Genomic DNA, 11916 nt, shown 5'->3' with positions numbered 1-11916 from the left:
CCTGTTGCCTAGAGACAGGAGGCGGGGAGTACAACTGCCAAGGATTTGACTCCCGCGCCGCTTCTTCGGAGAGAGCCGCCCAGTGCCGCTGGGCAGAGGAGACCAGAAATGTGAGTGAGGGGCTGCGAAAGGGGCGGAGCAGCACGTGGGCTTTCCTATCTGCTTAGCCGCTCTGAGGAAACAGGGTGCCGGACTAAGGGGGCCTTCGGTCTGATTGGGCAGCCCTCGCTGCGAAAAGGGGGGGGGGCTGTGAAAACATGCGCGTGGCACGGAAAGTGCACGGGGAGAAGTTGCTCTCCTTCCCCCTCGCAGTGCCAGCGACACGGGTCCTCCGAGGAAGCCGAGCGGAGGGAGATTCGAGACAAGACAAAAGGAACAACTAACGTGCGCAGCGCATATTTCAGCTTTCAGGGATCAGGCCAAATGCCCACCTTAGTTCGGTATCCTGTTCTTACAGTGGCCATGGGAAGCGCAACAGGCAGGACCTGAGCCCAACAGCGCCCTTCCCACCTGTGGCTCCCAGCGACTGGCCTTCAGAAGCACCTGGAAGAAGAGCTATGGCCATTGTGGCTAGGAGCCATTGATAGCCTTACCCTCATTTCCCTAATCTCTGTTAAAGATGTGGAATTTGCTCTCAGGAGTCAGTGGCCACCAGTTTAGACAGCTTCAGAAGGTTCTTAGTGGCTCCTCCCATTGACAACTTTATATTATTTCTGCCATCAGAAGCAGCATGAATACCAGATGCTGAGGAGAGTGAGCTTGTTGCACTCATGTCCTGCTTGTGGGCTTATCCTGGGAATCTGGTTGTCCACTGTGGAAACAGAATTATGGGCTTGGTGGTCCTTTGGTCTGATCTACCAGAGTTGCTCTTAAAGAGGAAAGGAGGGTAGATCATTTAAAACATTTCCACCTTTCATCAAGAGGATTCCAAGGTGGCATACAAATGTGTGAGCAAAACTACCCATGGTGTCCTAATAAGCATCATGGCTTGGTGAAGATTTGAATCTGTCTCCCATCCCAGCCCCCAAGTCTTAGGCCCCATCTGCACTATACATTTAAAGCAGTATCATATCATTTTAAACAGCCATGGCTTTCCCACAAAGAAAGCTGGGAAGTATAGTCTGTAAAAGAGATGTTGGAAGACCCCTGTACCCCTCACAGAGCTGTAGTTCCCAGAGTTCTCTGGGAAGAGGGGCTGACAGTGAAATCACTGAATTGTAGCTCTGTGCATGGAATAGGCGGTCTCCTAGTAACTCTCAGCACTCTTATCAAACTACAGTTCCCAGGATTTGTTTCGGGAAGCCATGACTGTTTAAAGTAGTATGATACTTTATAAATATATAGTGCAGATGGGGCCCTAGTTTGACATTCTAATTGCTACATCCATGGTAGCTCTTATTTAAATTAAACCTTAACTGTGAAGGGAGGCTAAGGGTGCATTCTTGCTTTATGAATTTAACCTGGGTTTGATGACCATGTATTTTGAAAAAGGACTGAAGTCCACCCATCTCTGACTTAAAGGGTCATAAGAGATGATACTTGTGGAGGGAGCGTGTTATATTTGGGAAGAAATGGAATAGACTAGCTTATGTGCTCTTTTCAACCTCAGTCTTTTATTCCCACCTGATAGGCACCCAGGATCAATTCGTGCAAGCATTTCGGTTGTGACTGGTTGCTTTCCTTTTCTTATCTGTATTGGTCTGTTCTTGTGGCAAATGGTCTGCCTGAACCATTGGAAACTGCTCTTTTCATTAATGGCTATACAGTTTCCAAGTATGAGTTCAGGACTGGCATACAAAGCTTCAGTTTGTCTTTGTGGCAAAAGATTCAGACAGCCTTTTTCCCGTCAAGTGTGCCCTAATGCAGGCAGCATGTGTGAATCAGTCTGGATATTATGTAATTTGGGACTTGGGGAGGAACAGATCATGAATCCTTCTGCCTGAGTCGTACCAAAATGGGCTTTTGTCATGTTGCAATTGCCTTTCCAGGATTGAACCACTTGCCCCTTAATTGCACTGCAATAATTGATCCTAAAGCCCTCTTTTCCTTCAGTTTTAGGCTGCTGCAGTTTCCCTGATGTAGGGCAAATGAGCCTTCCAGCAGCTTGTTTGTATTTGGCTCCTAACAGCCGTTTGCCCTCCAAGCCAACAGAATAAACACATTCTCTGTGCTGTGCCTGGAATGAAGCCAATAGTGTCCTGCTAAGCGCTCATCCCCCCCCCTTTTAATGGAGGTGTGAGGACGGCATTTAGCTTCCTATATATGAAGCAAGCTTGGCTACAGTTGTTGTTTAGCTTCAGCTATCCCTTCTCTACAAAAACAGCAACAATCTGCTTGAGTGTATCTTACCTAGGTGCTGAGGTAGGATAGTCAATGTGTAAAATGTGCTCTGGGAGCATCTTGAGGTGAGCGTTGGGAGGCAGATGGCTGCTCAAGAGGTTCCCCCCCCCCCCTTGCCGCCTTTTTGCCCGCTTGACTGCACTGACAGCTTTGTGATGTCTGGCACTGTGCTTCAGCCGTGATGGTTGCACCTGTTTTGAGTGGGCAGAATTCCAGGGTTCTGTGTGTAGCTTTGGGGTGTGATGGAGGTGTCACTGCCTGTTTGGAGGTGCATAGGAAACATTTTGGAGGTGAGATCCATGGTAGGAAGATAAAGCCAGATGTTTCCCTTGCTAGCTGGCACTGAAACAGAGGCTCCTCTTAATGGTGATAACCCAGAGACTTGGGTTCTGTACAGCTCCCAGGAGCTTGGCCTTTACCAGAAACATTTGGCAGTGCTGAGGCCTATTTTACTGTTGCTTTTCAAAGATATTCGCACGTGTTGTATAAGCAATTATATCTGTGTCTGAAAACATGTAAAAACAAACAAACAATGCAACTGGTAATTCAACACCAAGCTTTCAACATAGTTGAGAAAACAAACTGATTTGTCCGTTAGTATTGCTGTGTTGCCTCTTTGAATGCTTCAGGCTAAACCCAGACTGTAACTGATGCATCATAGTGATAGCTGAGTACTTCTATCCAGTAAAATAAAAGAGATTTGAATTAAAAACAGGAGAATGTGACAGAATAAAAATAAAAGGCAAGCTAAAAATAACTCCACAATAACAATCAAATAGCAGCAATTAAACTTTAAGAATACAAAATTTAAAAATCCAGGAGATACTGGGTAGTTTTATTCTTTTTATATCTCAAAATACATGAACATCATATGCTCAAGTATTTTGAGGGGAAAAGAACACCCTTATACAGCCTCGGATTAAGTATGGCTTACCTGCCTTACTTCTGAGTAGACTTGTATAGGGTTGTACTGTATTGTTTTAGTCTGCATTGTAAACTCTTTTGGAATCATTATTATGAGAGATTGCAAATGGTGATCATAAGTAGTTGCTACTGAAAGCCTTAACCTCCGTAAATTTGTCTTTTAAAGCCGTCCAAGTTGGTGGCCACCACTATATATTGTGGTAGCAAATTCTATGGCTTAACCATGTCTGTGCTGGGACTACTAGAAGAACTTCCTTCTGAAGTTACACCCAGAAAAAATATACTTATCATACGGGGATTCATTATCAATCTAGACACCATATTCAGAACCAATTGTGCACCCTGCCTTTTATAGGCACATGTATACTCCCATGTCCTTCTGCCAGCAGGTGAAGACTTTCTTATTCCAACAGCCTTTGGGGAACTCACTCATTTTAAGGAAAGGACTGGGGCTGTGATGTATTCTGTTATTGTCTGTATATTTTAATAGATCATATATATATATAGTTAGCTTTAATTCTGTATTAATGTTTCATTGTTTTTTAAATTCTGCCTCTCGCCTCATGTTTTTAGCTGTTTCTAATTTATCTGCAAGCAGCTGTGTTTATCCCTCGGGAAAAGGCGGGACAGAAATAAATATAATACAAATGTGTGCTTTATTGCAGTAGTTAACATGTATGACATGATAATAGTAGCAATGTTTCTATGACTAGCATGATGTGGGTGATGTGAAATAAAACCAACACTGAGGATATGATGTTGTTTAGTTCCTTGCAGCAGCTTCCCTACAGTTTCCTGTTCTTCCAGATAAATTGGCCATGCTTTGCCAGTGACTTTGAAGGAGGAAGAACTAAGGAAAGTGAGATCTTGCAGTTCTTGATTCCTGCTCTGGAGCTGAGGCTGAGATGTCAGAGGGGCCCTCCAGGATTACGGGGCCCATTCCCCCTGATCCCTCCCTTTGTCCTGATTACTACAGGCGTCCCCTATCAGGTGAGTGTGCTGTGTGATCCTGGGGTACCCTGGTAATCTCAGTGCATAATCAGTTTTCCTTTCCACCTTTGGAAAAGAGAAGGATCCATATTTTTCTCTGTAATGGGTAGAATCCTCTAATCACTCACTAGTCTTTGCTGACGTCAGGGGTGGAGAACCAGTGGTCCTTCAATTTGTTGGTCTGCAACTCCCATTACCACTGGCCATTGGCTGTGCTGGCTGGAGCTGATGGGAGCTCACCGGCATCAGGTGCTGCACCCCTAGTAAAGGACCTTTAAGAGAACAGTAATCAAGCAGCTGCTTGATACTAGAGGTTGAGCTGGAGCAGGCTGGGGAGGACACTGGTCAGGAATAATTTGGTCTAGAAAAAGTGCTAATTTAGGGTGACAGAATGTGTAAATTCTCATTCTGTTAGGAAAATAGGACCATAGGAAACTTCTTTTTCCCAAGTCAGATTATTTGTCCTTATATCCCAGTATTGTCTATTCTGACCTGCAGCAGCTCTTCAGGGTCCTGGGCCCAGGGTCTTTCCCATCGCCTCCTTTTAACTGGAAGTGTTCAGACATTTGACCTGAGAGCTTCTGCATTAACTTTATCTCTGAGCTGCAGTCTTTCTCGACTCTCTTTTTTTATCTTTAGCACGAGGGAGACTGGAAGGGAACTCTCTGAAGCTGGATCTGCTCCCCGGCCCCATTCCTCCAGAATGCAGCCTCTACCCTGAATGCTACAGTGCCCGCCTTGCTCACCCTCCTCCACGGATTAAGCCAAATGCCAAGGATATTCTAGAGATGGGAAAGAAGGGCACAGTGGGAGCTCTCCTGCAGCTGGATGGGATCTCCTTCTTCCAGGAGGTGACACCTAAGCGTAAGTGTGGTCGCAACATAGGGACAGATGCCAGCCTGCTGTTGACAGCATTAGGGGTGGTGTAGCAGTTAAAAGTATTTGACTGGGACTCAGAAGACCCCGATTCAGATCTACACTCAGCCATGAAGCTCACTGGGTGACCTTCAGGCCAGCCACTGTTTTTCAGCCTAACCATCCTAACAGTGATTACAGTGGGTTTCTTCACCTACAGCAGTGATAGGCCATATGGCTATCTCCCATCATGTCTGATGGGATGGGATGATGGATGCTAGGACTGATGGGAGTTGTAGTCAACAGCATTTAGAGGGCAACACTTTGGCTACCCCTGATTTGTGGTGTAATCCTGGCTGTACAACCTCTGTAACATGGAGAGAAATATGAGTTCTTGTCTCTCTCCACATGTTACAGGTGAGCTGTCTATTTATTTTTTTTACAAGGAAAAACATAAGGAAGTTCAAGGGAGAGAGGTTTTTGTGTCTGTAGCTCAAGGATTGTAGGGCAATGTTTTCTTTCTCTTGCCAATGCAGGCAAAGATCACAAGGACTATGAGAAGGAAAATCTGAGGCGCATGCGAGAGATTCAGCGGAAATGCAGAGAGAAGGAGCAGGCTCGGGAGCTCAGCCAACCAAAGCCTGTGAAGGCCCTGTGGAAGTCTCAGAAGTATGAGAGTGTGGAGTCTAAAGTCAAAGCAAAGCTGCAGGTATTTCTACTACTGCTTATTGGCAATACATTTTACATGCTGTCTCTCTTTCTGTCTGCCGAGAGGGAAGTGATGCAGGGCGTGAACAAAGAAGAAACAGACGGGATTGTGCTGATGGCACTCTCAAAATTCCAAATGTGCCCACAGATCTGAGAATATTGGCAACCCCTGTCTGATGTCCCAGTTTAAAACAACGTAGGTGGTGGTCATCAGGAACAGGTGCAATAGACTGTGCTGAAGGTTGATCAGTGATGTTCTCTGGGTTCTTCAGTCTATACCCGTCTGTGACTGTGCAGTAATTCTTCCTCCTGTTTTCCTCTTTCCTAGGAGAGTCCTAGTCCTCCAAATCCAGAGCATCAGAGATACTTGAGAGCCTATTCGCGCTGCGGGGCAGGAATTCGTCCATGCAGGTCACAGTCTCCAAACCCAGCCCAGTCCGGAGCAACAGCAGATGCAGCAGCTGCAAAGAATGGGAGTGTCAAGGTGGGGGGCGGGGAGATGCCCACCAGTGCTGATGCAATCTGCTTTATACTTCCATTTCCTCATGAGTGGTTAGTGCTTTAGCCAACCTCCTCCCAACCTCTCCATTCCAGGGCTGCAGTAAATGATGGAGCTCTGTGGTGTCCCAAGGCAGAGGGAGGGACATTTTTTGCAGTTGTGCATCAGGTTGACTTCCAGCACTTCCAAAGTACTCTTGGAATGTTTTTTACTTCTCTGTGACCCCCAAATTATTTTGTTTCTTTGATTTAATGGGGGGGATATTCCCTCCCCCTGCCACAAAGACGTGATCTGTGCTTTCAAAGTGGGCTAGGGGCTAGGAGAAATTAAACCAAACCTGTCCCTAGTCTATAGAAAAGCAACATTTCCTGACACCCGAAGCTCTTTGCCTTCCAGCTCTTTGCCCTTCTCTTTACAGAACCAGGAGGAGGGTCAAGGGGTGGACTTTGTCAGCCACAACGCCCGGAACGCCAAACGGGCTCAGCTGCGGCGCTCACGCTCCTTGCAGTCGCTGACCGAAGTGCTGGAGCAGAAACGCAAGGATCAGGAAGAGTACAATGCTAAGCAGAAAGGCCATGTCCCCCACTAGTAGGTATCCAACTCACCCCTGACCCATCTGGCTTCAGTATTTATTTGTTTCAAATACTGCTATCCATGCTTTTCTGTGTTAAAACAGGCCTCCGAAGCTACTTGCAAGAAAATAAAATTAATACCCAATAAATATAAGGTTGAAAAAGAAAAGTAAAGAAATCAATGTTCAACCTTTCTACAAGACTGCAACGTGGTGTCACAAGTTTGAGTACCCCTTCCCTTCCCATAGAAAATAGCATGTCAAGGAGAAAGCTAAGTGAGAGCTGTTCTCCCTGACATAGTAGCCTTACATATGCGGTGAGTTTGTTTTTAAATGGAGAGTTTTCAGTCATGTGATCCACCACCTGCGGTCTGAAATGGCAGGAACAGATTTACCATCTCAGACACAGCAGTCTGTCTGGCATGAGCACCAGAAGTAAGTTTGGGAGCATTCTGCCCATGTGCAGGACTGCCATATAAGCATGATGGCATCTCCTATCAGCTGCTGAATTTAGGTTAACCAGAATCCCTGCTTTATTTTTTTGAGGAAGTTTCTAGCCCCTTTTGTTTGTGATTTGAAATAAATAAAACAGTATTCTGAATTGGAGATTCTGCCATTCTGGATGGATAAAATGGGTGGGGTCACAACTCTTCATAAAGATATAGAAGGGAATACTTACTTCTGGGTGCAGCTCTGTTCTTGGATTCCCAGGTGGTGTCTGCACCATAGAATGCTTTTATTGGCTTGGGCTGATTGGCCAGCTATACTCACTGACCTGGCTATCCTCATTCATGCCTTGATAACTTTGGGATTAGACTACAGCAATGTGCTCTTTGTGGGGCTGCCCTTGAAGACAATTCAAAAACTTCCAATGATTTGGAATATCTCCACCTAGTTGGTGAGAGGTACAAGTCAGGGTTGCCATGTTATGCCTGTGTTTGAAACCTCCTCCTGGAGTTTCACTTCTGAGAGGCTGGATTGATGGCCCTGACTGCAGTAAACACCACATCTCTTCCTGCCCCCATCCCAACTTCTCTTCTAGCTGTTTCTTTACCACTTAATTGGTTTGTAGGACCCCGAGGGGAGAGACGTGAGGCTAGGCCACGCTCTGTTCCTTGAAGTCTGAGGTGCTGTTTCCTCCTAGCTTTCTCTGCCATTCTTTCCTCGCCTTAACTGATATGCTCTTTCTGCTGTGATTTAGCCTGATTGAGAGGAAGGACCACTGGCGCAAAGAGGCAGAGGAGCGCCAGCGCAACATGCCTGACCCCTCCATGCCACCTGGCCACACCATGATGCCAGAGAGCCAGCGGTTGGAGACGCTCAACAACCTCAAACTAAGTAAGGAGGGCAGAACGCAAGACATGTGAAGCTGCTTCATGCCGGGTTGGTCCAGGATGGTCTAGTTCAGGGATGTGGAACCTGCCACCCTCTAAATGTTTTGGGGCTCCCACCACCCCCAGCCAGGGTGGCCAATGGGCAGCGATGATGGGAGGTTTAATTCAACAACATCTGGAGGGCCACATGGCTCCCCACACCTGGCAGAGGCTCTATGGAACATAGGAACATGTCTTATAGCAAGTCAGGTTGCTGTCCATCTAGCCGTATATCTAGCTCAGTCTTGTCTGCACTGACTGAATTGAGCAGGCATCCTTAACTGTAAGCTGGTCACTCTTCCTCTTCACTCTTAGGCCAAGAGCGCTTCCTGAAAGACCTCCTGCTGCTTCCAGTGCGAACTGACACCCTCAGCGTCCAGAACAGACGTGCCACCCTGGAGAATAAGCTGTCGCAGATCGAGGAGGCACTCAAAATATTCTCTCGGCCCAAAGTCTTTATCAAGCTGGACTCCTAGGCAGAGGCAAGATGCTCCCTTTCCCAGCCTTCTCTTCTGGACTGCAATGGAGAGGAAAGGTCTCTTTTTCCTTCCTTGCTCTTTCACTCAGCCAGAAATCCTCTTCCCTCTCTCAGCCATCCTTGCTGGCTGACTCAGTGATGCAAGCTTCTGCCCCACACTTGTGTGGCTGACCACTCTCTGGCGCTTGCTCTTGGCACCCAGCCTTTCAGGAGCTGGGATGCAACAGAGGTCTGCATCATATCTGTCTGCTTGTCTTGCTTCACACCAAGGGTAGGGAGAATCTGTGGCCTACCAAAAGTTGCTGAACTTTGATTTCCATCTGCCCCAGGCAGCCTGGCCAGTGTTCAAGGGTGATGAAAGTTGTAGTCCAAACTGTATCTGGAAGGCCACAGGTTCCCCTTCCTTGTTCTTCAGGCAAAAGGAGTAGGTTGCCAAAAAGGAGAAGGGATGGTTTGTGGTGGAGGGGAGAGAGAGGTGCTTGGTCTCAGAGGACTCTGGCCATTGTTAGATCTGTAAATCCTCTGTAACCACAGCTTGAATTTGCAGAGCTGCCCCTCTGGGAAGAGTGCATTGAGGAGCTCTAACAGTACAGCAGGACTGAGCAGGCACTCTGGGCGTTGTTCTGCTTTTTTGCAAGACGGTTCAGCTCCACGCATTGGCTGGACAAGCGGCCAGTGCTCAGAGGGATAGGTGTTCAATTTTAACTTAAATAGTTGGGTAGGTTTTTAAATAAATACATAAACAAACAAACAAACTTTTGAAAGCACTTGTCACAGAACAGAGGCGGAAACTGGGTGCCTTCACAAGCACTCTGGAAGATTCTTTAAATGGCTGAGGGATTATTTTTAATTTACAGATATATAGTGAATGCATCCTCCATTTGGATGATACATCGTACAAACACAGCAAGTCTCTGCTCCTCAGAACTGCAGGCAAGGATGAATCATAGGAGCACCTGCTTTGCATACACAGAAGGCCCCTCTGGCACCTCCACCTAAATGGGTCAGGAGGGGATGAGAGAGACCCTATGCTGAGAGTGTCAGAGAAAGGGATTGTGTGTTAGTTGGACGTGGAGTCTTACCTAACAGAAGCCTGTATAAGGATCCATAGTTGGATAAGAAGTTCGGTATTAGGAAGGATGCTAAGTAGGCCCAGCAAGCTTCAAACAGTCATAGGCTCATGTGAAGTGGAATTCAAGTGCCTGTTTCTTTTTTTAATATAATTAATCTGAAAAGCTGCACTTGATTCTGTGTCATGGAAAAGCTGCTGCTGCCTTTTACACTAACACAAAGCTAAGGTAGAGGAGATGGGGCTGCTGCTTATGTTTTGCTGCCTGAAAAACTCCCCTTTCAGGCTTGTCCTTCATTTCTACAGGACCCTGGAACCAAGTGGCACTAAAATCATAGGCAGGGCAAAGATAGCCCATATCTTTTAAGAGCTGGCAGGATTGAGCAGCATGGCAGGGTTGGAAAGGGTTAATAAGGTTAACAGGCAATCTAGTTCCGCCACCCCAAAACAACAACAACCCAAACCAAACCCTGGACAGGGTTGCAGTGAAGGGTGATGGACAGCAGTAGCAGGATTAATTGCCTCCCCTTGGGGTAGTTGGAGTACATAAAACATTTCCTCCCCTCTGGAAATGACAGTCAAGAGTTATTTTGGCTGTGCAAACTATCCTAGGGGGTAATGGTGCAAAGCCCTGACAGCTCTGTACTGTCTTCAAGTGTTCTCCTTTCCATGCAAAAATTGTAGTTTCAGGCACCTAGAAGAGTTACCTCGACCGACAAAGCAGAGAAAAGCTTGGTTAGTTTTCTGTGGACCTTGTGCTTGTTAGGGCACCAGTAACAGGTTATGTTATGTGGGAAGCAGGCATGCTGTGGCCCTGATACAGGACTGCAGGTTGACCAGTTGACCATCTGTTGACTCACTCACTAGCCTTGAGAAGAGGTGGATTTGGATGGGAGGCTCACAGTGCATGGAGATTCGCAATTTAACCCTTCTGTATCTGCAGACCGACACAAAATCAGATTCCTTACAAAGCAATCGGGCTTGGAAACAATCTTCAAATTGATTTATTATATCACTGCATCAAGTGGGTGCTGCAGCACAGAATAACCCTTTCTATCCCAATTTCAACCGCTCCCTGCTTGGCAACAGCTTCCAAGTGGGAGTGAATGGTGGGCCACAGACCCTCATTTAGAGTTTAGAATGGTGGACCACAGACCATCATTTAAATCCCAGAGGCTTTCTTTCATGTGGCTGGCTGGTTGTGAACATGGCCTGCAGTGACTATCTACAGGTGAATTACTACACCGTGTTTAAGGCCAACAGTTAAATATAAGCCCAGTGGGAACGAAGAGATGCCTTGAACCCTGTACCTGGCCACTGCTGTCCTCTGGTGGTAGACCCCAGTAATTGTACAAGATAATGATTCACAGCAAATCAAGGTCTTAGGCAGGAAAACGTCTCTCCTGAGGTGGAAGCAGCTGCTGTTGGCTAGTTTGCCATGATTTAAGATCCCCTGCTACAGACTATGAGCATTTTAGCTGGTCAGACTTAAAATGAACAAAACAAGAGAAGACTACCTTCCTTCAATTTAGAATAGTAAATTAAACATCTCCCTAAAAACCATTTCAGTGCAAATGATCCTGACCCGGTAGAAATGCAGCTGGGATGAATGGGTGATTTGTTAGAGATGCTTCTATTTCCTTTCGTCAGTTGCTTTTTGCAGGAGAAAAATGAAAGTGATGTGGAAGCATATTATGCTTGAAACCTTTTCTTTTTTATTAATGGAGAGGCAGGTGCCAAGGGCTCAGGCAAGAGATCTAGCAAGAAGCTGGACACCTTGCAAGGCCAGATCATCAGTATACTGAGGGCCACAGAGCTCAGTGGGTTGGCACATGTCTTAATTTCTGATGATGCTCCCCTCCCACTGACGGACATATACAGTCACTGCTATCAGCAGGTATCTAAAACATCCTGGGAGAATTCAAATTAGCATATAATATTTGCATAAGCCACATCATCATGCAGATTTCTTTGTGTTCACTATCTTGAAGGTTGAAATAAGCACTTAACACCATTTTGGTTTGCCAGTGTATAGAATTCTTGCACACAATAGGAATGAGCAAGGGGCCAGCTAGGCATACACCCTGCCAAGAGCTGGGCTAGCCCAAA

General features: G+C 46.3%; 1 protein-coding gene across 2 annotated transcripts; it reads left to right on the top strand.

Annotated features, from left to right (window-relative positions):
- Position 1: 1 nt before the first annotated feature.
- Positions 2-9977, top strand: ENKD1 (enkurin domain containing 1). Of its 2 annotated transcripts, none has more exons than XM_081920398.1 (8): positions 2-110; positions 4072-4254; positions 4894-5118; positions 5646-5818; positions 6146-6301; positions 6735-6904; positions 8089-8225; positions 8576-9977. In XM_081920398.1, the coding sequence occupies exons 2-8, from the start codon at positions 4170-4172 to the stop codon at positions 8734-8736; spliced, it is 1107 nt and encodes a 368-aa protein (XP_081776524.1). In that variant the 5' UTR covers positions 2-110; positions 4072-4169; the 3' UTR covers positions 8737-9977. The 2 variants fall into 2 exon arrangements, with proteins under 2 accessions (XP_081776524.1, XP_081776525.1); XM_081920399.1 differs by having other exon boundaries at positions 23-110; positions 4032-4254.
- Positions 9978-11916: the final 1939 nt, after the last annotated feature.

The sequence above is a fragment of the Podarcis melisellensis genome (assembly GCF_964234715.1).
Source record: "Podarcis melisellensis genome assembly, chromosome: 8".
NCBI lineage: Eukaryota > Metazoa > Chordata > Lepidosauria > Squamata > Lacertidae > Podarcis > Podarcis melisellensis.
The sequence above is the reverse complement of the archived record's forward strand: the minus strand, read 5'-3'. Positions and strand labels throughout refer to the sequence as shown.

Excerpts from the sequence above, each read along its gene's own strand:
- ENKD1 (XM_081920398.1), top strand. The coding sequence starts at position 4,170 with ATGTCAGAGGGGCCCTCCAGGATTACGGGGCCCATTCCCCCTGATCCC. Across the intron at positions 4,255-4,893 it reads CTACAGGCGTCCCCTATCAG|CACGAGGGAGACTGGAAGGG; the intron begins GTGAGTGTGCTG and ends TTTTATCTTTAG. Across the intron at positions 5,119-5,645 it reads CCAGGAGGTGACACCTAAGC|GCAAAGATCACAAGGACTAT; the intron begins GTAAGTGTGGTC and ends TTGCCAATGCAG.